The sequence below is a fragment of the Lithobates pipiens genome, unplaced genomic scaffold, assembly GCF_037356315.1.
Source record: "Lithobates pipiens isolate NorthernLeopardFrog02 unplaced genomic scaffold, aLitPip1_a1.2 Scaffold_30, whole genome shotgun sequence".
In the NCBI taxonomy this organism is placed as follows: Eukaryota; Metazoa; Chordata; class Amphibia; order Anura; family Ranidae; genus Lithobates; species Lithobates pipiens.
This window is the reverse complement of record NW_027507791.1, coordinates 62,999,563-63,027,256: the sequence shown is the minus strand read 5'-3', so window position 1 is coordinate 63,027,256 and position 27,694 is coordinate 62,999,563. Positions and strand designations below refer to the sequence as shown.

Here is a 27,694-nt window from a genome sequence, read left to right as displayed (position 1 = left end):
TAAAGGCAAAGAGTTCTCTCTGCCTCCCAAATGTTTTCCAGTATTGCTTTAGCTTTACACCCGCGCTACCAAACCCCAGGGCCAGTTACACCTAAGGCTCTATCTGCATCTGTATGTGCAGATGTGAATAGTGACCAACTCCGACAGCTTAACCATGTAGCGGTGACATTTTAACAAGCAAACATTCAAAATCGCACATGGAAGTTGCACTTAAATCTTCATAAATGAAAGAAAAAATTAAGACATAAATATCATCTATAAATCACACCTACTTTGCAGTATTGGGTCTCCAAAAATAATGGTGGAGTATGGTAGCATGACAGCAGTATGCTATGTAGAAGACATAGAAGGGCACTTTTGTTCCTCCTGCTGACCCCTACATTTATAACGTACACATCAGTGATATTGGGGTTTGTGGGAGAAACCACCATCCAACACACTGCAGAATTGCACCACAAGCCAAATGGGTATGTATACACCTACTTCCCTTACATGAAACTCCCGATTCAACTGTTTTTCTTACCTAGAAACATGGTCACATAAAAAAAAAAAAAAAAAAAAAATCTCTACTTCCCTTAGAAGTCCTTTTTTTCTTTTACTCCTGTAAAGAATTTCGCGGAACAAAGAGAAACGTCTGAAAATGATACAGATGGAGAAGATTCAAGGGAAATCCAGAATTCTTCTTGGCATTCCACAATGCCTGAAGTAGACGCCTCCCACCAGTCTCTGTGCCACCTGATGCCCCCACCTCCTCCACATGAGAGGTCAGGCCGCGAAACTCCAGTCAGTGTAGACTCCATTCCTCTAGAGTGGGATCCAACTGTTGACGTGGGTGGATCTTCTATGCACGAGAATGAAGAGGAGGGTGCCTATTACAATCCTTTGTCAGGTAAGATTGTTGGTGTTTGATTTTATTATTCATTTTTGACCAAAGAGAATCTGTCACTTTGCCACTGAAAGATATATGGGATAGTCTCATTCTAGCCAACACCTGACTCCCTTCACTCCTTTTGTTACTATGCCCTGCTGCTTCATTGCCAATACCCAGCATTACTTAGTATGGGGGGAGCATATAGCGCTTGTGCGCAAGTGGCCCATCGCCAAGTTCAAATACTTATCTGATGAGGAGGACAACCTCATCAACCCTGTTTAAGCTCTGCAACCTCCTAGCACAGAGCTCACACTGGTCATGACTCCTAGAGCAAAAGGAGAGTGCATGAAAGGTGAGAGGATTGGGGGTGGGCAAAGTGGCAGAGTCTCTTTACACCAATGTTGTATTATTACCTTTTTAAAAACAGTTTATGCATTTTCCAGTTTTGTCTACGTTCTTTTATTTGAGGGGTAAAAAAAAATGACCTTGCTTTCTTCCAGATGTAGAAATTGCTGAAAGTCCCGAGGCCTATGTCATAATGACAACAAAAACTGTCCAAGCATCTTCTGGTAGGCCCCAGCCCAATGCATGTGTCTCACTCTGGCACCATTGCTGTGATGCACGCTTACTCCTTCCTCATACCCCTTCATCTGCGCCGTTCCTCTACTGCTTTTTGTGTGAGCATCATATGTCCCAAACCACATCCCAGGATGTCCATGGCACATCACCTACAACTCTGTTGCTGGCTGACAGATTGTTCAACAGCATTATTGATGTGTGGCCATGTTCTTGGGATATATGCATTATTCTGACGTGGCATCATTTTTATTTATTTTTTATTTTATTTTCCTCCTTTTTGCCTCTGCCTTGCTAAGAGATTGCACACCAATGAACATATACACAATGCTTGACACTTTGTGTATTTTTGTCTTTGTTGATTTAGCTTTTCTACAGCATTTGAATTTTTACCCTACTCGTTTGAAATGAAAATCACTTGGATTTAAGCCGTAACTACCTTTTTTGCACTGTAATTGCACATTTGATAGTCCTAAAGCAGGATGGAGAAGCAATGTCTGTAAATTGTTTAGACGTCCAATTCATTATACTTTTCATATTCCAGCTAGTTTACACTTTTAGTTTTGTATAATATAGGGAACAGTTAAAATTTGAGGTTAATTTACTAAAGGCAAATAAACTATACAGTGCAAGTCCATTTGCTCCAGAGCTTCATATATGAGGTAAAGCTTCGCTTTGCAAAGAATACTTAATTACATGCAAGGGGGGAAAAAAAACAGCATTTTTGCTTGCACCGGATTGCATGATAGAAATCAGCAGAGCTTCCCCTAGTTTTTTTTTAAGATCTAGAGCAACTACACTTGCCGTGCACAGTATACTTGCCTTTAGTAAATCAACCCCTTAGTTTTTTTTCTGTTTTGATCCCCATTGGGAAATCATTTTTTTACTTCCTGTCCCTGTGATTCCTGTACAAAAACTGGACTTTGAAGGCGCAGGTTGCAAAAAAATGTTGCCAGAGGCTCCAACCCTTCCCCACCCATCGCAGAATGTGTTCTTGTTTTAGTCTGTGATCCCTTAAAAGAGATTTCAGGACAGAAAGTGAAGAAAAATGTACCATAGACAATACAAATAATATAACCTTTCCACGCTTATCCAGAATAAAATGATTGGTTGGAGTTGGCTTTAGTTGCACCAAACAGGAAATTATTAAACGTTTGCTTGTTGCCATAAGGAAACTGTAGACATGTACTTTTAAACGTGAAATTTTCCCAACATTTCACATATCTATGCAGAGAATGCCATGACATGAGTTTGAACCTTGAGGATGATGGAATCTTCAACTATAGGTAATGGATTTTGTTACTGTTTGATGCTTCCCCATCCTGCTTTACAGTATCAAAATTTATCAGAAAGATGCAGTTACAATTTTTTTTTTTTTTTTTTTAATCATGTGGTTTGCATGGGCATTTGGGAACATTTTGCTAAGCCATTCATTATAAGTATTACCGATCTAACCTTTTACATCAGCTTTGTCTCTTTAAAATGTCATATAACCTTGATTTGAGTACTTCTCATATCCTTCATCCATGCTTTCCTCTTATATGCTGCTGCTGGTAAGTTTATGGTGGTGCCTGTAAGAAGACTGGTTGGCATTGTTCAGTGGCACCACTTTCCACAATGCTCCTTGTTTGCCACTAATAATAATAATCTGCTATTACAGGGACATCTGGATTGGAGACTCCATCATGGCATTCTCCAGACAAGCACATGGCAGTTGTAAGGCCAGAGTACAAACAAAATGAGACAACACAGGATCTGATATCTGCTACAATAGGAATCAAAGCCTCAATAGATGGGGCCACTGTAAGTTTTTTTTTTTTTTTTTAATTGTTGGCTACTGATAATGGGGAAAATGTTGCAATGTTTCAGCTGATTAATGACTGTGCTTTTGTGTTCATAGAATGGGCAAATGTCCGCTTCCACTCCTAGAAAGGCCGACGTCAGAACATCAGGTACCACAAATGAACAGGTCGAAGACCAAGGATTTAGAGGAATTTACAGCCCAGGGACACATTCAGGTATAATGGGATAGAACATGTTTACATTTCTAATTTTAACAACAAAAATAACACTGTTTTTGTAGCTTTTTCACTCACTAACACTTATAAACTGTAGTATATTCTCACTTGGCGGTTTGGACTAAAGTCTACATTCAAATGTGAGCAGACAAATAAAAATTGCAATAAAATTTAATGTATGGTTGCTTCCTATCCTTTTTTTTTTTTTTTTTTTTTTTTTTTATCTGGTGATCCATCCAGTAAGTCTGTTTTTCAACAGAACACACTCTACTAAAAATCTATCCAAGTATTAAGGCAAAGCATTTACCTCTGTCAGAGGTGCTTACAATGGTTAGCTTTTGCATTCATACGCAACAGAGAAATTTGCACCCCTATGCAATTATTGCCATTATCAGGGTTGCAAATTTCTCTATTGCATATGAATGCAACATGTGTATATAGAGGTGTGTATGCTACACACGTTGTCATTGGGAGGATCACATAGGATTACAATTTTTAAAACTTTTAATCGTATAAGATTGCATTATTTAGATTTTTAAAATAGGAATGGAATATCTCACCACCACTATTTAACTTCATGCACTTTTATATAGATTGATGTAAATTACAGGTTGTCACTGCAATCATCGCATTTAACGCAATTATCGCACAGGGTTGAAAATTTCTCTATTGCATATGAATGCAACATGTGTATCTAGAGCTGTGTATGCTACACAGGTTGTCATTGGGAGGATTACAGGATTACAATTTTTATTGTTATTGCAATTTTTAATCACATAAGATTGCATTATTCTGTTCACTAGATTTTTTACATAGGAATATCTCGCCACCACTATTTAACTGTAGTCAGTAATATTATGATTTGGTACAATTGCCATATGATTTTATTTGGATGGCGCAGCATTATATTGGTATACATTTTTATTTGGCACAAGCATATGGGACGTGGTCAATGCTAGCAGCTGTCCTTTAATCATCTCTAATTATCATTTGGATTTTCACACGGTAGCTCACAGGACTTTGTTTTTTAAATGGTCAGATTTTATTTAGTGAAATACAGTAGACAGTTTTTGTTTCTCTTTTGGATTAAACGCTGTAACACATTCGGGAGCTGGAGCTTGGCTTCACTCTGTTAGTGTATCTATATCTGCTAGTCATGTAACGCTCCCCCCCCCCCAGACTGACAATGCTTCTGTCCCAAGGTGCCCACTGTGGTCTTTCATTTATCGTGTAATCACTCTGATACAGGAGGTGTGTTACTGGGCAGATCACTAGGCGAAAACACGGGGGGGGGGGCCCTAAAGCAAAAAACAAAAAAAAATACAAATTCAGCCACCACATCTAATGATTTGTAAACTGAAATATATTGACCTTTTTGGTTTTGGGTCAATACCGCTTTACTTTCAACTTCCCTCTCCTCTTCTAGATCATGTCTCAGCAGTATTTTGCTCCTGTGATTATAAATGGCTTTTATAATTCAGCACCTTTTGCCTGACATCACTATGCTTGCAAATATCCGGAAGGGGCAGCTGCCAGGGCCTGTCCCCATGGGTAGGGTCTTGGGTCAAGGCAACATCATTGTTTTGTGGGGAAGGAAATTATAATATGAAATGAGGCAGGCTGGGCTGACCACGCTGGTTGAGATTTCTTTGCGACAGTGACAGTTTTTGGCCAGCACTAGGCTGTCTCCCAGGGGCCACGTGCTATTGTCTAAATATTGAAATTTTGCTATGCATTGTGGACCATACCTGGGCAATTTTCCCGGTTGGTTACCACATTGTTTGGTGGGCTCTGAAGCTCAATAACCTGCCCTCCTTCTGGTATTGGGTCCACATTTAGTGCATAATTTTGCCCCTGTCTTTTGGAAATGTCTGGCTAGTTTTGCCTCTGTTTATAGCAGATTGGACTGGCTTTATCTACTTCTGTATAGATTGACAAACCAGTTTCTATTGGGACAGTACCCTTTGAGCTATTCTCTGGATACATATACTTGGAACAAATCTCTCTGCAAGACAGTGAGATCTGTTCTCTCTATTTGCTATCTGTAGAACCTCGATTGTGTCCTGAAGAAGCCTCACGGTGAAATGTGTAGATACACAAGGGCTCACTGTGCATTATGTAATAGTATACATGATTTTTAACCTTTCCTCAATGTTCTATGTTATGTACTTTTCAATAAATATTGTTATTTTTCATACCCCTTCGTTGTTTCCTATGCCTTCAAAGTCAGACTTGGGTTTCCTGCTATAGTACTCCTTTTTTTCTTTGTTTACTCCCTCTATTTATGGATGTGGCTATGTGAGTGCATTTCTCTTTTGTTTAAAAATAGTTTTTGGCTCTCTACAGTAACATAAAGTTGACCTACAGACTGAATGCAAAAATTTAAAGTGTGGATGGATGAATAGCGACTGCTGGCTTTGGTGTTCTACCAGCTGCCGCCGCCTGCAGTTATCAGGTTGCCTGAAGAGTAGCGGCATCCGATTAATTGCAGCCACTGTTTGGCTGACCATTTTCTGCCCGACTCCTTCAATTAAAGGATGTCGGCCGGGAGGGGGCTGATAAAGCTACCCACTAAGCAATTTTCAGCCATTTCATCAGAAACTGGCCAAAATTTGCAGTGTGTGAAATAGCTTAAGAGCTTTTCTGGCAGCTATTTCCTGTACATCTATATGGGGAAATGTGTTTCTCCCCCCCGTCTTGCATTTTAAACTTTCCTTTTGTTAGCAAAACTAGGAAATAATACTGCACCAACAGTCAATTTTTTTTATCCAAAGACAAGATGCTAACCTGGCAAACTTCCTCGCTCACCAATCAGAAATCAGGTTTTGAAGAGGCTTGTACCAGAAGCATTACGTAACGCTATCTTCTGGAAGGAAACCATTTAACGCACTATATCAACTTATCCAAACTGCAGCATAGAGATGATGTATTTTTCTCAAGTTGTGTATTTTGTGAACAAGTCCTAACCAAATGTTCCTGCCTAAAGTCCCATTGAACAGCCTGAGGAGCAGTTTGTGATGTAGGCTGATATCCTTGTGAAAATGTTAGTTGCCTGTCTGTTTTTGGCCTCTCTTTTCTGAAGAAACATAGTAAGCAGCCAGTGAAGTCAGAACATCTCATCTGCATACTTGTTGAGTGATTAAAAAAAAAAGTCAGTGACTAATTGTTCAGACTGGCTCCTAGCATTATCAGAATAAAAGCTCAGCAACGGCAGTCTCCATCTTTTATAGACTCTCTTTAAAGAGGACCCAAGGGATTAATACTAACCTGTCCAACGGTCCCTTGCCGGCCAGTCTTCAGGGCTCTTCATTGGCCATGCACAGGAGCTAGTCATCCCAGCATTCAGAGACCAGCCTGGCACATGCACAGCTCAGTTCACGGCGCCAGAGAAGACGGCATGTAGCCAGTTATGGGCTTTTTATTGCAGAATAGACCGTGCATATCTCTTCTGCAACAAAAACCTGCTTGCTCGCTGTTTCTTACAGCAGAACTTCAGTTCCGCGCTTTAAGAGGTCTGGCCACCCCTGAGCAAGTTTGATGGTGCTAATCTCTAGCCAAGTCCCACTAGCAACTGAAAAATTTGGCTTTTAATTGCTTACATTTAGTGTTTTTTTTTTTTCGTTTTTTTTTTTTTTAAGTCTTTCATCCAATTACACATCTTGGGATGCTGATTCCTTCATTATCCACTTATTGGAGTCTATTTTTATACCTCCCTGAGTCGTCGGCTAGTAAACCTGTAACACAATGACCTGACAGATTTGCTTAATGTGCTAAAATACAAAACGGAAAAAATAGTAAATTCAAAATCTAACATCAAAACAAATTAAAGTAAAATGGCATGAGTCTACAATCCAAAAAGCTGAACTACGCTGTTATACCTGACAAAAGATATGAATTTCTAGCTATCCAGTTCTGTGAATTTTCCCCGCTGCAGTTGAGTAACACCAGGCATGTCCTTAGTCTCTAATTAGACCATAAAAAGAGAAGTAGTGGACAATTTAGCTAATTTTTGTGATTCTGCTGTTAGAAAGATTAGTGCAGCACAACTGATTGGATCCTTGAGCTGCTTCTCCCTCATCTTTTCTGAGTGCTGCTGTACTGGAGATTGCCAGAGGCAGATACCAAATCAAGTTTTTACATTGCCCATTTAGACGTCTTATAGCTGTAGGCTAAAAACTGGATGTGCAATGTACATGTAGTGCAGAAATTTACTACATATATTTGTTTTAGCCTTGACTTGCTGTATGTTACACAAATAATGCATCTTTGTATTAGTTGAATTTGCTATCTGCCTAAGGGTTCTCTTGGATCTTGTGCAATAATTTGCAGGGAACCGCAAACAAAACCCAAATAGAGAAGTTCTTGTTGCTGGTAGCCCCACCATCCAGCTTGTTTTCACTTTTCCCTACAGCACTAGAAACAAAGGAGAATCTGACCACCATGGGGAACAGGGATAGTCTGTTCCATAATCAAAGGCCAAATATTCGATACAAAGCATCCGCACTATCCTTTAGGGCCACCAAACTTAAAACACAAATTGTGTGTGACAGCCCTGCTGAGAATGTTCACAAACATCCTTGTAAAAAGTGTTCACGCCTGTACAGAGAAGGAGATTCACTATATGGTCAAACGTTTGTAGACACCTGACCATCACACACATCTTTTTGGACATCTATTACAAAATCATGGACAGTGACATGGAGTTGGCCTTCATTTTGGAGCTGTGACTACCTCCATCCTTCTGGAAAGATTTTCCACAGGATTTTGAAGTGTGTTTGTGAAGATTTGTTTCCATTTGGCCAAAAGAGGTCACATACTAATATTGGATGAGAAGACCTTATGTAAAATCACCATCACTCCAAATAGATGTTTCATGTGTTTGTGAAGACAGCACCACATATGGCATAAGAAACCAATATTTTAGGGCCTTGCAGAGTCCCTTTTTCAATGCAATATAGTCACTATGTTGCCTTGAGAAAGATGCCATGAATGGACCTAAAACATCATTTTTTTTATTCCTTATGTGACCCTGACTTCACAAACAAAAGAAACAATCACACCTATTCAAAGTGCTGGTGACTAGGAATCGACTGATATCATTTTTTTCATTGCCGATAGGATACCGATATTTCGGCCACCTCTCCTGACGATAGCCGATATTTTTTGCCGATAATTTGTTTAAAATTTTTTTTTTTTTTACACTGTCATTTTAAAATTTTTGTTTTTTTAATCACTGTTCTTGCTGTAATAGGCATGTGAGACGTGCTCTTTATGGAGAGATCGGGAGTCTACAAGACCCCAAACCCCTCCTGTGCACTTCAAAGTATTCAAAACGTCAAGATCAGCATTTTTAAATACTTTTATTTTTATAACGGGTGTCTTTTTAAGATGCCAGTAATCCAGGACATGATGTCATGACATGGCTTCCAGAATACTAGATCTGAGACCAGCTGGTTGCTCGGGCCTACCGGTGGGATGGGTGAGTGGCGGAAGACTGTGGGGAGGTGGAGACATCCAATCCCGCTGCTTTTAATAACAGCCATGCTACAATAAAGCCGACCGTCATGCATCACCCCGGTTAAAACCCCTTAAAGCAGCATCGGTAATATGTCAATTTTTGTTACCAATACTTCTAAAAAAGTGAATATCGACTCCACCGATAATCGGTTAATACCTACTGGTGGTTTTGCATCTTTTGGATTTCGTTTGGGCATGACAACAGCCTTGACATTCATTTTGAGCACCCATCACCATAAGATCAAGTACTGTGAGGAGTGCAGCTTCTATTTAGACATTGACCTGGATCGCAATCATCAATCCAATTTATCCCTGAGGTTTTCAATAGGGTTCTTTCCAGTCCACTTCCTCCACATCAAACCATGCCTTTATAGAGTTGGATTTCTAAATAGGGGTAAGGGTCATTTCATTCCCTTTTTAAATATATTCAGCTCTTCCAACTCCCAGAAATGTAAATTTCTTAACATAACATTTAAACAACCTACTTATATTTGATTTGGGTATTAAAGGGCCAATAAACAAATACAAGTGTATGTTACTCTGCCAGGAAACAATATAGTGTTTAAATCGTAGTCCTTTGAGCTACCGTTATATTGTAAGTAACTTGCTTTTGTGTTCCCTGCATAGACAGCAGGACATCTTGCTCTTAGTTGGAATGGCTTGTTTTATAATTTTTTTTTTTTTTTTTTTTTTTGTGTTTCTACAGGTGTTATTGAACGCTGGGAGATTATTCAGGCTCAGAGCTTAAGCAATGAGCTAAGTGCAAAGCAGAATTTACAGCAGTGGCAGCAATTTAATTCCGATTTAGATAATATCTCGCTGTGGCTTGAGAAGACCGAAGTAGAGCTTGACAGTGCTGGAAAAATGAAGCCATCCACCTCCATCCAAGAACTGGAGCAGAAAGTGAAGCAGTTTAAGGTATTGAGTAATAAACTTCAAGGGACAGCTTTGCTTTCAGCGGATTCAATAAATTATTGTAAAGATAAGAGTACAATATTGAGCTTGTGATGTAAGGGATAAATACAGTATACACATATGATGGCATAGCAACTTTGTAGCTCATTTTAAACCAGTATAAATGATAAGACTATCAAACACCCCTGAGATTCCGTGTGATCCAATTATAGGCGCAGATTACAAAATTTACATTATGAAAACACCTCACTATATTCCAAATTTGCACCCACTATCTGCTTAGAGCTTGCAAGCTCTCCTCATAAAATGTCAAACATACAGTATCTCACAAAAGTGAAAATGTCCAAATTGGGCCCAAAGTGTCACTATTTTGTGTGCCCACCATTATTTTCCAGCACTGCCTTAACCCTCTTGGGCATGGAGTTCACCAGAGCTTCACAGGTTTCCACTGGAGTCCTCTTCCACTCCTCCATGATGACATCACGGAGCTGGTGGATGTTGGAGACCTTGCGCTCCTCTACCTTCCATTTGAGGAAACCCCACAGATGCTCAATAGGGTTTTGGTCTGGAAACATGCTTGGCCAGCCCATCACCTTTATCCTCAGCTTCTTTAGCAAGGCAGTGGATGTCTTGGAGGTGTGTTTGGGGTTGTTATATTGGAATACTGCCCTGCAGCCCAGCCCAGTCTCCGAAGGGAGGGGATCGTGCTCTGCTTCATTATGTTACAGTACATGTTAGGATTCATGGTTCACTCAATGTACTGTAGCTCCCCAGTACCGGGAGCACTCATGCAGTCCCACACCATGACACTCCCACCACCATGCTTGACTGTAGGCAAGACACACTTGTCTTTGAACTCCTCACCTGGTTGCTGCCACACAGGCTTGACACCAGCTGAACCAAATACGTTTATCTTGGTCTCATCAGACCACAGGCCATGGTTCCAGTAATCCATGTCCTTAGTCTGCTTGCCTTAAGCAAACTGTTTGCGGGCAATCTTGTGCATCATCTTTAGAAGAGGCTTCCTTCTGGGACGACAGCCATGCAGACCAATTTGATGCAGTGTGCGGCGTATGGTCTGAGCACTCATACGTCTATTTCCTAAAGGCAACCTTTGAATATGAAGCTGAGCATGTGCAATAAACTTCTTTGGTCGACCTTGGCGAGGCCTGTTCTGAGTAGAACCTGTCCTGTTAAACCGCTGTATGGTCTTGGCCACCGTGCTGCGGCTCAGTTTCAGGGTCTTGGCAATCTGACCATTATGAGAGAGTGAGAGCAATAACACCAAATGTAACACACCTGCTCCCCATTAACACCTGAGACACTAACGAGTCACACGACACCGGGGAGGGAAAATGGCTAATTTGGACATTTTCATTTAGGGGTGTACTCACTTTTGTTGTCAGAGGTTTAAACATTAATGGCTGAGTTATTTTGAGGGGACAGAAAATGAACACTGTTATACAAGCTGTACACTCACTATTTTACATTGTAGCAAAGTGTCATTTCTTCAGTGGTGTCACATGAAAAGATATAATAATATTTACAAAAATGTGAGGGGTGTACTCATTTTTGTGAGATACTGTATATACTATACTATAGGCAGAACAGAAACATGTGGACTGTAAGTGGTCAATTTGTAGTTCACATCCTACTGCATTGTGCTTGTGAAGTGGGATGTGAGCTCCCATAACTAAAAGTTTGGAGAAGCTGTGCAGTGCGGCTTGATGTGTAAGTCAGGGATGTCAAACTCCATTTCATTGCGGGGCACATCAGCATTATGGTTGCCCTCCAATGGCCGGTTGTATCTCTAAGACTAGATGTCAGAGCACCTCACCCACCCTTACATCAGATGTCAAGAGTCCCCTGCTCTCCCTTAAATCACACTGAACCCCCCTTACCTTGTGCTTCTGCCAGGAAGAAGCTAGGGGCAGAGCTGGGAAGCAGTAAGAACAGGGTCTGGAGGAGGAGCAGCAGAGGGGAACTGGAGACAGCTGCAGGAGTCTGCTGAAGTTGTAAATGAGGGGATGCTGCAGCTGTATGAAGAAGTGCAGGATCTGGCGGAGGTGTTCAATCATTCTTTCTGGTGCTGAGACAAGGTGGGGGCAGAGAAGAGGGTGTACTGCAGAAGCAGGAGAGGTGCGAGAGCCACATGAAAAGGCCTGGTGGGCCGGAATCAGCCCTTCGACCTTGTGTTTGACAGATGTGTGGTGGAAGTATTTGGGCAAATGTTACTGGGGTATGTTTGACTGCTTGCTGACAATGCAAGTTTAAGAACCACTGAACACTTAATACGACATTAAACCTTATTGCCCTTTTCAGCTATAATGACCTCCTGGCTTTCTACAAGATTTTGGAGTGGATTTTCAATCATTTGTGCCCATTCAACCTGAAGGCCTATGTCACCAGGCTTATTTTTGCTTGGATTTTGCATCCCAATACAAGTTTGCAGGAATGTAAAATCCACTTGAAGCAGGTTGGGGGGGAGGTCAGATGCACTTGTCCCTCAATTCTGAGTGATCTCAAATGCATCTCAAACTGATGCCATTGACACAAGCGCACCCTTGCCCTAAAGGTGTTCAGTAGGGTTGAGGTCAGGGCTATGTGCAGGCCACTTGAATTGTTCCACAACAAACCATGTCTTTTTTTATGAAGTTGGCTTTGTATGGGGTACAGCTATTGTGGAATAGAAAAGGATACAAAGTTGGAAGCACACACTTGTCCAAAATGTTTTTGTAAACTGTGGTGTTAACCGTACACTTGGGATCACCACTGATCCGCCCCATGTGAAAGGACCCTTAGGAGATAACTACCTGTTAGCAAAATAAACAAGAAAATAAATGTAATTTTGGGACATACTTAGTTTTTAGATTGCCTTACTGCTATTACTTTAGATTCCTTCTGATTTTATTTTTTGAAATCTTCTATAATGTTGGCAGATCTCCCTGATGCACTGCTTCTCTTGAGGCTCCTGGTAGCTGCAGTGTGCATGACTGAGATTTACAACTTGCAGTGTTCTGTACAGGGCACAGCAAAGTGAAAGCTGAACTCCAGGCAAGCAGCTAAAACATAAAATAAATATAACACAACTGTTTTACCCCTATAAAAATTGTAATTCCACTTATCCATAGCTTGGATTTACACAACAGGTCCAGGAGAGTGACACCAATTATAAGAAATACTGTGTGGTGTCCTCTCACCACCGGTCTGCTAACTAAACTATGAAAAGGTGGTCACATAGTGACATGCTAATACCTCTGCTCACTTAGCTCTTCTCTTCTATCCGTATGTTTATTGCCACCATATTTGTATGCAGCACAACGTATTACCTATCAGTCTGATGTAGATTGCAAGAGGCCAATAGCAATTTAAATTTAGAAGACATACATCATCAAGAGTGCTGTTGACATGCAACAAATTGTATTATAACAAGATTCATTAATTGGTGTGTTTTATGAATGCCTGGAAAAACAGCTTTAACTAACAAAAATCAAGTATAAAAGTACAATTACAGGCTGAATATAATGAACAATAGTCAACATTTCGAGGCATTTATTGCTGTTTCTTTTTTTTCTTTCAGGATACTTTGAAGGCATTTGATAATTATAAAGCTCTGGTTCTTTCCGCAAACCTGAGCAGTAAAGAGTTCCAACAGTCAGATGATGTGGAGAGTGAAAGTCTTCTGAGTAGACTACATGACGTGAACTCCCGCTGGGACCAAGCATGTCATAAGAGAGACAAGTGGAGGGAGAGCTTACAGAACGATCTTAACCAGTGTGAGGTAGGACAAAGTGGAACTGTTGAGGCAAACACATTTTTAGTATGCAGGAGTGTGTGTGGGTGTGATTTTTATTTTATTATTTTTATTTTATTTTTTTTGTTTACCAATCATACTTTTTAAAACGTATATTTTTGAGAGCTGTGTATACAGGGGTTGATTTGCTAAAACTGGAAAGTGCAAAATCTGTTGATGTCCTGCATGGTATCCAATCCGCTTGTAACTTCAGCTTGTTTAGTTAAGCTTTGACAATAAAACCTGGAAGCTGATCGTTTTCTATTCAGAGCTGCGCCAGATTTTGCGCACTCCAGTTTTTGTAAATCAACCCCAGCATCTTAAAAGCTTTGGCGCACAGCCTCCAGTACAGAAGCTCATTACAACCATAAGTGTAATGAGCTCAATCAAATCGTCGGTGATTACGCTACATCCAATTCACATGGCACGCAATGGAGCCGGTTCACACATGTCCGTGGCGGCTGTAGTCGGCATTCCAAAAGGGTCCTGCGCATCTTTTGGGTCCGTTTCAAGTGCGAATTCAGGAAAAAAATTGGACCTGATACACAGATGAACAGGGACTCCCCGGACCCAATTCTGGGAGCCACAGCCGCACATATGTGAACCCGGCCTTAGCCCGATGTTCCTTATATTTCCTAGAACAGGGGTGTCGAACTCTATTTCATCACAGGACACATCAGCAGTATGATTTCTCTCAAAGGGATAAATATATTTAGGGTGCGCTACGTACAGAGTGTAGGGTTCAGGATTACGCGATGTACAGAGTTCAGAAGTGGGTTACCTGATGTCTGTATTCAAAAAACATAAATGTGCAGCACTACAAGTGAGACTACTAAGGGCCGGTTCACACAGCGAGGCGAGGCGACACGGCTCGCCTCGCCTCGCTCCCGCAAGTCGCCCCCGTTCTGTACAATGGAACCGTTCTGAGAGGAGCGACTCAAGTCGCTCCGACTCAGAAAAAAGGTTCCTGTACTACTTCGGGGCGACTTCGGGGGCGACTTGCATTGACTTCTATACAGAAGTCCTCTGCAAGTCGCCGCTGAGCTCCCCGCAGGTCGCGGCGAGGTAAGTCGGAGACGCCTCGCCGCGCCTCGCTGTGTGAACCGGCCCTTAATCTTAAGGCAACAATATACTATGTAACAACATGCCTTGCAATAAAGAAAATTACAATTCCCATATGTTAAAATGTGCAAGAAATCATCCCAACAAGGGATGTGCAGCATTAAAGGCAAGGCTACCCATGCAATTCACGTAAAAAATGTTCGACTTGGTGCGTAATAAAACACACACACACACCATCTACAATAAGCAACGTCCCAACAGTCTTTCCCAGTAGTTGGTGAAAAAAACAGAAAACCAGTAATATTGATAAAGCCAGAAAGTTAATCCAACACACCATGTGTCAAAATGGACAACAAACATCTGAGTTCACCCCCCCCCCCCCCCCATAAGAGGTCTAATGGGTGCCTAGAACCTAGGCTCTATGGCTCCCAAAGGCTTTGCACCTTCAATTGGTCATCTGTTTTTTTTCTCCCTTGAGCCCGGAGACACTTCTTCCTCCTCCTCTCTTCTGGCTGGATCAACAGGTGAAAATAAGATAAAAGAGCTTTCTGGAACATTGTCACACATCATTGGCTTTGATGTCAGAGTCGATTATGTGTGACTGTTCCAGAAGGCTCTTGTCCTTTTCACCTATTGATCCAGCCAAGGAGAGGAAGAAAAAGTCTTCAGACTCCAGGGGAAAACGCAAGATGACCGATTGAAAGTGCAGTGCGTTCGAGAGCCCAGGATCTACATCAGATGTCTATTAGACCTCTTATGATGGGAGTTCTATGGAGGGGTGAATTGGTATGCTTGTGTTTTTTTTTTGGTTTGTTTTTTGACACGTGATGTGTTGCGGTATTAACGTTCTGGCTTTATCAATCAACCCTGGATTTCTGTTTCTTTTCAGCAACTACTGGTAAAGACTGTTGGGATTTTGTTGTGCTTGGTGTGTGTTTTATCAAGTAGAAACGTTTCTAAGTAAACTGCTTGAGTAGTCTTGCCTTCAATACTGCACACTTTGTGTGGATGATTTCTTGTGTATGTGTATATATGTGTGTGTGTATATATATATATATATATGTGTGTGTGTGTATATATATGTATATATGTATATATATATATATATATATATATATATATATATATATATATATATATATATATATATATATATATATATATATATACACACATATATACACACACACACGTTTTAACATATGGGAATTGTAATTTCCTTTATTACAAGGCATGTTGGGTCAAAGTATGTTGTTGTCTTAAGATTAAGTAGTCTCACTTATAGCACCTCACATTTTGTTAAGGGGTTTGTGAATTAACCTTTTAGTGACCAGCTGTTTAGTTATATAAATTAGACATTAGGTTGACCTTTTTCTGCTTTATCAAGAAAACATTAACCATAAGTCACTCTTAAAGAATCTTTTTTAAATGCTGATAGAACTTGTGTCCCTTATGTGTTGACATAGCGGTACCCCCACCTATTTTGTACAATGGTTTGCATGGGTGAATGACTTATAAAACAAAAAGAAGCAGCTTACTTTTACCCTACAAGATAAATCTGTGGAACATGTAGCTAGATAATTCTGTTGTGGTCTTATTTCAATTTTCTGATGAATACCTACAATACAGAATAGCTTTCTTTCACATTACACTTTTCCATGTCAGGAGATGACCCTTAGCCACCCTCTCTGGCCCTTGCTTTCCCCTATATTTTTTTTTTTTTCTTTTCTTACCCTTCTATTCCTTCCCCCCTCCCCCCCCACCTGCTCCTACAAAACCACTAAACATCTAGTGAACATCAGACTTACGGAGTACCCCTTCCATGGATCATAGAATTGACCATTGATAAATCTCAATGTAAGCCTATAAAATAAAATGTGGTTATATGCTAAGCAATTGACATATGTGTAATCTTGGTGTACCCTTTTTTTTTTCCTGTTATCGCAAATAAGAGTCACTTTTAAAGCACAACTTGGCATTGGCATACATGCTTTGCCTTTGTTCTTAGGAAGCTGGAGTAGTTGGCACCTGACCTTTTTTGCATCCAGTGTCTGTTGTGGTCATTTTAGAACAACCAGAGAGCTTGGCTTAGCTGCCTTTAAAAACACTTTTTGCAGTCTGGTCATTTTATTTTGATTACTATTTTTATTTTATTTTTTCTCAGGAATTCCATGAGACAAGCCACCAACTATTACTGTGGTTGACTGAGGCAGAATCTCGTAGATTGAAATGCCGGGTGGCAGATCGTAGAGGAGATCCACGTGCACTGCTGGAGTGCCAAAGGCAACTAATGGTAAGTCTACTATTGTAATGAATCCGTTTTTGCATGATATTGAAAAAATCTTTTGGTAGTTGTATTAATGCTTCTGCATAATTTAACTAGCAACTGGAAGAGCAGCTGCAGGAGAGACAAATTCAAGCCAATTCCCTTCAGGACATGTCCAGTAGCTTGCTGGAGAGTAATGTTGGAGGAGTCTATGTGGAGGCCGATGAGAGGACACATGTCATTGCAACCAAGATGAAGCAACTCCTAAAAGACGTTTCACGAGACTTGAAAACAGTACAGCGAGCTCTGGTGAGTATTCAGTGATCAGGAGAAAAAGTTGTTACTTTTTCTCTACATTTAGCACATCTCTTCTGACCCTCTACACAGCGCTTCCCTTTTTACACATTTTGTTACAGTCCTTTTCCAAAATGTATTAAATTCATTATTTTCCTCAAAATTCTACAAATAATACTCCATAATGACAGCGTGAAAGAAGTTTGTTTAAAATCTTTTCAAATTTATTAAAAATGGAAAACCAAAAAAATAAATAAAAAAAATCCTATGTTCATAAGTATTCACAGCCTTTGCTCAAAACTTTGTTGAAGCACCTTTGGCACCATTTACAGCCTCAAGTCTTTTTGAGTATGATTTTTCGGCAGTTTCTCCTATTCTTATTTGCAGAACCTCTCCAGCTCAATCAGGTTGGATGGGGAGCGTCGTTTCACAGAGATGTTCAATCAGGTTCAAGTCTGGGCTCTGGCTGGGTCACATGAGGACATTCACAGAGTTGTCCTGTAGCCACTCCTTTGATATCTTGGTTGTTTGCTTAGGGTCGTTGTCCTGTTGGAAGATGAACCTTTGCGCCAGCCTGAGGTCCAGAGCGCTCTGGAGCAGGTTCTCATCAAGGATGTCTTTGTACATTGCTGCATTCATCTTTGCCTTGATCCTGACTAGTTTCCCAGTTCCTGCCACTAGAAAAACATCTCCACAACACGATTCTGCCACCACCATGCTTCACTGTAGGGACGGTATTGGCCAGGTGATGGACAATGCCTGGTTTCCTCCAGACATGACTTGCTTCCGTCTGGCCACTTTACCATACAGTCCTTATTGGTGGAGTGCTGCAGAGATGGTTGTTCTCTCTGCACAGAGAACCGATGGAGCTCTGTCAGAGTGACCATTGGGTTCTTGGTCACCTCCCTGACCTAAGGCCCTTCTCCCCTGATTGCTCAGTTTGGCTGGGCAGCCCACTCTAGAAAGAGTCCTGGTGGTTCCAAATGTCTTCAATTTACAGATGATAGAGGCCACTGTGCTCATTGGGACCTTAAATGCTGTAGAAATGTTTTTGTACCAGTCCTCAGATCTGTCCCTCAATCCAATCCTGTCTCAGAGGTCTACAGACAATTTCTTGGACTTCATGGCTTGGTTTGTGCTCTGACATGCACTGTTAACACTGTGGGACCTTATATAGACAGGTGTACCTTTCCAAATCATGTCCAATCAATGAAATTTACCACAGGTGGACTCCAATCAAGTTGTAGAAAAACCTTAATGATGGTCTCTGGAAACGGGATGGACCTGAGCTAAATTTTGACTGTCATGGCAAAGGCTATGAATACTTCTGTAGATGTAATTTTTGTTTTTTCTTTTTAATAAATTTGCAAAGATTTCAAAGAAACATCTTTCACATTGTCATTATGGGGTATTGTTTTGTAAAGTTTTGATGAAAATAAATGGATTTCATCCATTTTGAAATAAGGATCTAACATGACAAAATGTGGAAAAAGTGAAGTGCTGTGAATACTTTCTGGATGCACTGTATATAGGCTTACCCAAAGCTTACTAGTGGTACTCCTGCTGGGGACATGCTTGTAGATGCAGTTCAACAACTCTTGCTCTGTTTGCATCAACTGGATTTCTGAAGTCTCTCTTTAAAATGAAATAATGCACTACTGCTGGGCATCAGAATCAATACAGAAAACTGAATGAAGTGGAGAGTAATTTTGTCAGCAAAACCAGATGCGGGTTATGATCTTACCAAAAAGGTAATGGCAAAGATACTGATCGCCACAGACTGTTCCATATATCATACTTATTGGCCCTTTGAAAGACTAAGGTCACTTGGAGCTAAATAGACTGACGCTTTGTTGATTTGGGACAATTGTAAAAACTCCACACCCAAGTAATATTTCCTTCTTCTGTGCTCCACCCCCACTTTGTTTATTACGCCTCACGTGACCTCGTTCTGGTCTGACAATTCTTAGCCCTTGTACACACGGTCGGAAATTCCGACGGAAACGCTCCGATCGGATTATATTGTCGGAAAATCCGATCGTGTGTGGGTTCTAACGGACTTTTTCCGTCGGTAATTCTGACGGAAAAAATTTGAGAGCAGGATCTCAAATTTTCCGACAACAAAATCTGATCGGACTTTTTACGATCGTGAGAATTCTGATCGGACAAAGTGCCACGCATACTCAGATCAAAGTACGAGAGCAAAGCTATTGGCTACTAGGCTGTACGTAGTCCTGTCGGAACGAACGAGCGTTATCACATTCCGAACGATCAGATTTTCCGACAACTTTGTCTGACCGTGTGTATGCAACACCTGTTTCGGACAAAATCCGTTGGAAAGAAATCAGACGGATTTTGTGGTCAGAATTTCCGACCGTGTGTACAAGGGCTTTCTCTTGACTCTTACTTGAGCACTATGTTCTGGGGGAAAGAAAGGAGGTCAAATTATCCTCCATACTTGGGAAGGAAAGTGTCTTTACCAAGGGGTCCAACAGACCATCAAAGCTGTGGGAGAATGCAGCAAAAATACCAGTCTGTTGGTTGATCTTGCCAAAGAACCAATCACTTAGCCCTAAATGGAAAAGATGGCGGATTCTCTTTAAAGCGTAACTAAACCCATCAATTTAGTTACATTCCCAGCATGCATAGAATGCTGCCAAATTTGCTTGTGCTCTCAACTGAACCGTCAAACCATGGCTGGTGTCATAACGGATCACATGTGCAGCACCATGGCAGTTACAGATCAAACAGAGGCTAAGATGGCAACTTCCTTGGCTGAAAAGGATTGGAGGGTTTAGTTCTTCTTTAAGAGTGTTTGGTTTTTCTGATTTTTTATTTTTTTTTCTTCAGGTACATTTGAAACATTCCATATTTAGACCCCTTTCACACTGAGGAGCTTTTCAGGCGCTTTAGGCCCCTTTCACATCGATCCTAAAAAACTGACAGGCGGACCTGAACGGATGCTCCATAGAAGTCTATGGAGCGTCGGATGTCAGCGGTGACAAGTCCGCTGACATCCGACCCGAAAAAGTGTGACGGAGGAAAAAGTTATTTTTCCATCCGTCATTGGATCGGGTGAGGACACACTGCGGTCTGTCGTCACCCAATCTCCCATAGGACCTGTCATCTTCCTGCTCAGCGGAGATCGAAAGGACCCTTAACGCTAAAATAAAAGAGCCTGAAAAGCTCATAAAAACCTATTTCCATTAGAATCAATGAAAGCTTTCACACTGGAGCAGTGCACTGGCAGGGTGGTGAAAAAACACCCCTCTTCATTGAAATTAATGGGAAAGCTCTATAAAAGTGCTCAGTGTTTTATTGGCACTTTAGAAGAGCCTCAGTGTGAAAGGGGCCTTACACTTTTGCAGCCTGCAGGTGGCAACCAAGTGTTTGTATTCGGGGTTTGATACTTCGTTTACTGCTGTGCTGAGAATACTTGAATAGCAGGATTCTTATTGGCCAGTTTCTGCCATCATCTTAGTGGTTCAGGGTTTCTGCAAATCAGCAACTAAGATGAATACATTTTAAGAGGTCTAATATGTGTGTTTTTTCATAGTCCTGTCCTTCACTGCATGTTAGACCCCATTTTCACACTGGGGCATTTAGGCTAAAAATAACACCTGTAAAGAGCCTGAAAAACGCCTCCCCTGCAGCCCCAGTGTGAGAGCCTGAGGTCTTTCACATTGGGACAGTGCGCTTGCAGGACGCTAGAAAAAAATCCTACAAGCGGCATCTTTCGGGCGGTGTATACAGTGGTCCTCCACTACCCCTGCAATTGAAATCGATGGCCACCGATTCATTTGTTTTTAATATGCAAAGACCCCCATCCATCCATCCCTGTTTCTATGCCTTATTTTGCTGATAAATCACTTTGAAAAAACACCACTTTAGCATTTCTAACCATGGCCATCTTGAGTAAGGGCAGATGATTCATCTAGCATTTACTTCCTAGAATCTATCTGCCCTTAACTCAAGCACGCATGCAGGAGAGTGTGCGTAGCTGAGAAATCCCTCCTTCCCTCCTCAAGACTCCTGGGATGTCCTAATTTGCCTAGGCAGGAAACAAGGAAGTAACTAAAGAAATGTAATCTAATGCTAGTAGCATTAGGATTAACCACTTGCCGACCGGGCCATAGCCGAAAGACGGTTACAGCGTGGTTGGCTTATTCTGGGTGGACATCTGTGGGACGTCCTCCCAGAATGTTGCTCTTGCGCGTCCCCGCAAACATTCATGACATCACGGATCGCGGTAAATGGCCACTTGCAGCGGACGTTTACCACGTGATCGCTCCGTCAAATGACGGAGCGATCACTTGTAAACAAACTGGTGTCATGTTATGATGCTGGTTTCTCCCTCCCCCTCTCTGTACCGATCTGTACTGTGAGAGGGGAGAGATCGTTTTTAGCAGTGCTGCGGGTTGGATCTGTAGTGCCCACAGCGCTGCTCAGTGCCCATACTGTGCAATACTCTGGGAATAAATTTTAACAGAAACAAAGATATATATATTTTTTTATATAAAACAGTGATTAAATACCACCAAAAGAAAGCTCTATTTGTATGAAAAAAATGACAAACATTTCATATGGGTACAGTGTTGCATGACTGAGTAATTGTCATTCAAAATGTGAGAGCACCGAAAATTGGTCTGGTTAGAAAGTGGGTTTAAGTGCTCAGTAGTCAAGTAGTTAAAAATAAAGTGGTACTTCATTCTCCCAAACATTAATTTAGTTTTGCTATAATCATCCCAGTGCTATTATATATTGATCTGCATTTTACTGTAAAGACTCTGTATTTATTTTCCCCTCTCTGCTATTACAGGATGATTGTACATCAGATGAGGTTGATGCTATTACAGCTGCAGACAACCAGGTAAGTTTAGTACATATAGAATGCCATAAAAAAAAAATGCCCTGGGCTTAAAAAGATTTATAAGACTTGACATACAAGCTGGCTTCACATACACTGTAACTCGCAATCTGCAGTGCTATTTATTTTGCATGGCACCCTAACGCACATTAACAGTGCAAACTCCATGTAAATTAATATAGTGTAAGGCCCTATTCACACTTCCCCATCAGTATCGTGATTCTGCTCCTGTTTTTTTTATTTTTGTTTTTGTTTTGTTTTTTGCTATTTTAGTTCGTTTCCACGCATGGGGCAGCCCATTCACTTGAATGGGCTGCAATATGATGCGCGACAAACACACCAAAGAAGCTCCTGCATCTTTTTAGGCATGGGGTGTTGTGCGTTTTTTCATCATGTGTTTGTTGCGCGGCCAAACATGTGTCCACTAATTAAGCACTTTGCGCATTTTGCCATGATTTTAGTGGGATCCAGACTCACGGGGAGAATCGCACGATTCTCCATCGCTCAGATCTTCTTTGAGTATGAATTGCTGTAATGCACTCTGATTTATTTGATTATATAATAAACACAACTCCTGAGTGGGAGGTATGCACTTTTTTATTTTTTTCTATGTAATTTTCTATACTGCTAACACTAACAATTTAGCAACATTAGATGAGATAAAAACCCAGTAGCTATATAATATATCCTAGAAAATGTTAGTCTTTATTAATAAGTTAAAAAGGAACGTAACACTTTTAATTACCAATACATTTTTCTTTTCTTTTTTTTTTATAACAAATGTGTTATCCTTTCTGCTCTGTGCAATAATTTTGAGATCCTCCTCTTTTTGGGTCCCCCACTGGCACTCCTGGCCCCTCCCTTGTGGTAAGGGGCACTCGTGTGTGCCAGCTCTGTGTGTCTATAAGATGCACAGAGCACAGCTCAGCCCTGCCCCCTCCTCACTGACTGTGCCAATGAGGAGGCAGAGAGCAGCTGCTCTCGTGCACATCGCTGGATCGAAATAAGGCTCAGCTAAGTATTTAGCAAATGTGAATGCAGCCTAAAAGTAGTATGGCCATACGTCTGTTCTGGTCACAGGTGTGCACTTACTTTTTGCTCTCCTGTGATCTAGAATCAGCCAACAGGCTCGAGGCTCTCCAAGGATTCTAACCACATTGCAGGGATTCACCTGGATGCCCAATTGGCAGCTGGTTTAGCTTCTCAACACACAGCTGAGAGCCAGAGCCGGGAAGTGGCTAAAATAGACTGGAAGAGATCAGTAGTATGGAAATGGGGACAAAGTTAGAAAAAGTTTTTACCCATCCCTACTCTATCCATACCGAAAAAAGTGTCTCCAGAGTGATATATTAACAGTCTGCTTGTGGAAAAGTCAAATGCACAGCACCAAAATCCGCTACCAGCTTTAACTTAAATTGCAAGCAACCCTGTCAATTAAAAAAAAAACTAAATCCAAGCCCCTGCAATAGAAGCCTTCTAATCACCTCCTACATTCCAGAAGTGCAGCCTTAGGCTGGGTTCACACTTGTGCGATCAGACATCACATGTGAGTCTCACCACATTGCTGTGCGGTGCAACTTTAACCAAACTGTATGGCTGAAATTGCAACGCATTCACACCAAAATAATGCAGGACCCTTTTTTGATCTGGAATTGGATCGCATGGGTGTCCACACCTATGCGATAGGATTCCTGCACCATTTGACAGTTCACACTGCGATCTGCAAACTGATCTGGGGGTGTCATTAACTTTGCGGTACGATGCGGGAACCCGGGACTGAAGCGCATCACACCAGTGTGAACCTCTGTTTTCAACATGTGACACTATTGGGAGTGTCGGTTGCCTGTGTTTCTGTAGTGACTTAAGGGTCAAGAGGATGGAACTTCAGTATGTGGCAGGGGACACAGGCACCTGACACTCCCAGAATTGTCAAAATAAGCAGCAGCACTGGAATGGAGGTAAGGTAGGAGACACGGCAAAGGGTGATTCATTAAATTTTGCAACAAACCTGTTTTTCTTTTCTTTTTCCAGAACACAGTTGGAGCACTTCAAGATACCAGGTATGCCGATTTTCTTTTACCAATTAGTCTTAATGAAATCTCTCACCACTTGAATGAAATTTAAAGCCCTAATCCAGGAAAAGTAAAAATCTTAGAGTGGGGCTGCCAAAGCCTAAAGTGGTTGTAAACTCTCCCCCACAACTTTGCGCCATGTAAATCAGCATAAAAAACCCTAATGAACACTGCTTGTAGATATCTCCTTACTTGCTTAGTATTGTTGTAATCCTTTTTGGTTCTTTAGAATGATGTGACTGAGCATGCCCAGATCTCCCCTCATTTACGGCACACTCTGTGTGCTTGTCTATCTGTTATCAGGACTTCCTACGGCACACCACTGATATCCCAGGAGCTTCCTCCTACACCCCCATGTGATCATGTGACCTCACATGCAGTGCAAACCTGGCCATTACTACAGTCTTGTCAGCTTCAGAAAAAATAGTCATACCAACTTTACGCACTTTTCTAATGTGTAATCATATTACCTCCTGATAAATTTAATATATAATTCAGTGCTAAAAACCTAAGATTCCAAGTCCCAGCATGTCCTTTACCCTATACATTTTATTTATTCTTACAGAAACCAGGCACCCGCTGCCACAGTCCAGGAAACCTCGAAAAGGCGATCGTTCTTCTACCGTGTATTACGTGCTGCCCTTCCTCTCCAGCTTCTACTTCTCCTCCTGCTCCTCCTCGCCTGCATGATTCCCTTCTCAGAGGAGGACTACAGCTGTGCCCAAGCCAATAACTTTGCCCGCTCCTTTTACCCAATGCTGAGGTATACCAATGGGCCTCCACCAACCTAAATGGGGTTCATATGCACTTCAAATGACATTCCAATGTTGTATGTGCAGTCTCCAGTGTGACATACCAGCAGCCCATGTGATCCGGTTATCTCAGTTGTTACACCATCATTGTTGATGTGTGGTGTTTTATTTTATTTTTTTGTACAAAACTGCAGGGTTGCTTTCATCTGGGGAGGGTACTAAGGTTGCTCCAGCAAATTTTACATGGGGGGCAAAGATTTGCATGCACATAGTAACTTTATATTGCAGTGTAACTGGTGATGGTTCATAAGGATATAGCCATTTTAATTACTTTTTAGATAACGCAATAACAGAGTTTGTTTAATTGCAGTACAAAGAGCAGTAGCGTGCCAAGACACAAAAATCAATTCCGATTGCGCACTGTTCTTTGAATTTTATTAAATAAACCCGTTTTGTGTTTTCCTTCTCAGTGTTTGCGATTAGGAATTTTATTTCATGACTGTGGTTTTTATCCACCATTTTATTTTACCATTTTTTTATTGTAAAATTTTAAATGGTAATTACTATGTAAATTTAGCACAGTTCTCAGAATCAAGTCATCTATATTCCTATGTTGTACAGAGCAATTTGCTTTTTATACTGACGATTTCTGGCTTATTAAGTGTTGTACAGCTATATTTGAGGGGTTTTATTGTTCACTTTGTAAACCATTATGCAAATCGCAAGACATTGAAAAAGGGATTTGAAGGTCATTCATGTTTCAAGCCGTATCTTAAAAAAGAAAAAGAAAAAAGGGATTCTAATATATTCTGTAAAATAATGTTCCACAAACAAAAATGAAAATTAGTTTGACGGGTATTCATTTAATAAACTTCTTATGACCTTTGTAATTTATTCTTTATCTTTTGTCTTTGTTCTGTACTGCATAAACCCAACATAGTATTTGTGTATTTCCCCCCACTATTTAGCTAAACTTTATCTCATATCTTGGAATTGAAGTGCAGAGGTGGTCTGCAGAACATTGGTGAAAATACTCCATTCTATGCGTTTCCTGCATGGTGAAGTCTTAGAGCAGCTTTTTAAAAGTGCATTTAAACATGAACAATATCTTTTTATTTGCTCCTATGACAAATGTTCGAGGGTCCATGCTCAGGCTATCAAAGGTTAATTGGATGCCACTGACCAGTGAGGTGCACACTGAGGGAAAGGTCCATCCAGACCCAAAGCATCAGAAAAAAGGTACCCCTTTCTTTGCATGTTTATTTAGGTCTGATAAAGCTGAACTCCAGAAGATTGTGACTGTTGACCATAAAGTCCTGTCACTTCGTACATTTTATAATTGTTTTTGTTAAAACTTAATGGTCTCTTAGGAAAGTAGAGTACCTTTGGAAAGTTTGAAATGTCATTGCTCATATAGCGATGGCATAACTACACCCAGGTTCCCAGAGGTGGTATTTAGGAAGTACCTACATCACTTCCTCTCCCTGTGCTGTGCCACTTGATGAAACTACAATTCCAAACATGCCATGGGAACTATATGTCACAGAGTTAATTTTTCATAACTCGCCAACCTATTGTGGCAGTCTTAAATGAGCATGACAGAAAAGGAGTATCCTGGCCTGTCATTCATGGTATTATGTCATAGTTGGTGGGACAGATTATAAAGTATCCTTGCCTATAAACCTAGATTTGATCACATTAGTGGGGTGTGTAAACTAAGTCTGCTGCAATGGGCGAATGCAGGATCTCAAACGGTGACATAATTACATTGTCGTTTGTAAATACAGAATGACAGCAAGTGTGTTACAAGAGCAGTAACCCAAGGAGCAGCCTTGGTGGCCACAGTATTTACAGTAATCAGTGGACTTTTTTTTACATAATTGTATGTAGTGTTTTTTTCAATGGCTGCAGCACTGTATGCGATAGTAAGAAAATTAAGTGCTAAAAAATTTCAAAAGGAGTTTGGCTTTAACCACTTTGGCACTAGAGCAATTTCATTTTTTGCACACATATAAAAATCTGCATTCTTTGCTATAAAATTACTAAAACACCCAGGATGTATATTACCTGAAAGCAGAGGATCTGTAGAATAAAAAGATAGTTAATTGCAACAACTGTTTTATTAAACCTATATTTTCAGGAAAAACCTAATAATAAAATACATTTTAGTGGACGGATCACTATAATGCCCAATTTTTGGTAAAATATCAAAAATGGGGCTGCACTGAGTAAATGGATACCAAATGTGTTAAGTCCATTAAAGTTGCATGTGCTGTGATCTTGCAAAGAACTACAGTACCCAAAAATCTCCATAGGTGACACTTTATAAGCCTTTACCGCTCATTGGTTTAGAGTAACTGTGAGCTCTAGAGCTAGATATGTTGCTCTCACTTTAGCATTCATGGGTATACTTCATGTGTAGTGCAATTGCAGCTTATATACACCAGGGGCATGTGTGTGCATGACAACGGGGGTTGCCTATTATTTTTTGACATTATTATATAAATGTATTGCTATCACAAGGGGGTTAACAATGTTAACCCCTGTTACTGTTTGTGAAAACATTGGGGGTCTGATAGACCGCAATGCCTCATCTCCCCTCCAAAGCATGTAACCAAGCAGAGATTAGCTCGCTTCAATGCTTCCTTGGCTGTATTAGCCAGAGAATGACTGCTCTGAAACCAGAAGTGA

At 40.8% G+C, this 27,694-nt stretch overlaps 1 protein-coding gene across 4 annotated transcripts in view; it reads left to right on the top strand.

Annotated features, from left to right (window-relative positions):
* The window catches only part of SYNE2 (spectrin repeat containing nuclear envelope protein 2), a 529,925-nt gene extending 504,028 nt beyond the window's left edge, over positions 1-25,897 (top strand). For 3 of the 4 annotated variants that reach the window (XM_077464352.1, XM_077464354.1, XM_077464351.1), the window contains 11 exons: positions 610-889; positions 1,372-1,440; positions 3,108-3,250; positions 3,348-3,465; positions 9,689-9,900; positions 13,478-13,678; positions 16,917-17,045; positions 17,136-17,327; positions 22,132-22,182; positions 24,211-24,239; positions 24,817-25,897. In XM_077464352.1, the coding sequence (XP_077320478.1) occupies positions 610-889; positions 1,372-1,440; positions 3,108-3,250; positions 3,348-3,465; positions 9,689-9,900; positions 13,478-13,678; positions 16,917-17,045; positions 17,136-17,327; positions 22,132-22,182; positions 24,211-24,239; positions 24,817-25,042 (1,650 nt within the window). In that variant the 3' untranslated portion in view covers positions 25,043-25,897. The remainder of the gene's footprint in view (positions 1-609; positions 890-1,371; positions 1,441-3,107; positions 3,251-3,347; positions 3,466-9,688; positions 9,901-13,477; positions 13,679-16,916; positions 17,046-17,135; positions 17,328-22,131; positions 22,183-24,210; positions 24,240-24,816) is intronic. The other variant, XM_077464353.1, reaches the window with a different exon arrangement.
* Positions 25,898-27,694: the final 1,797 nt, after the last annotated feature.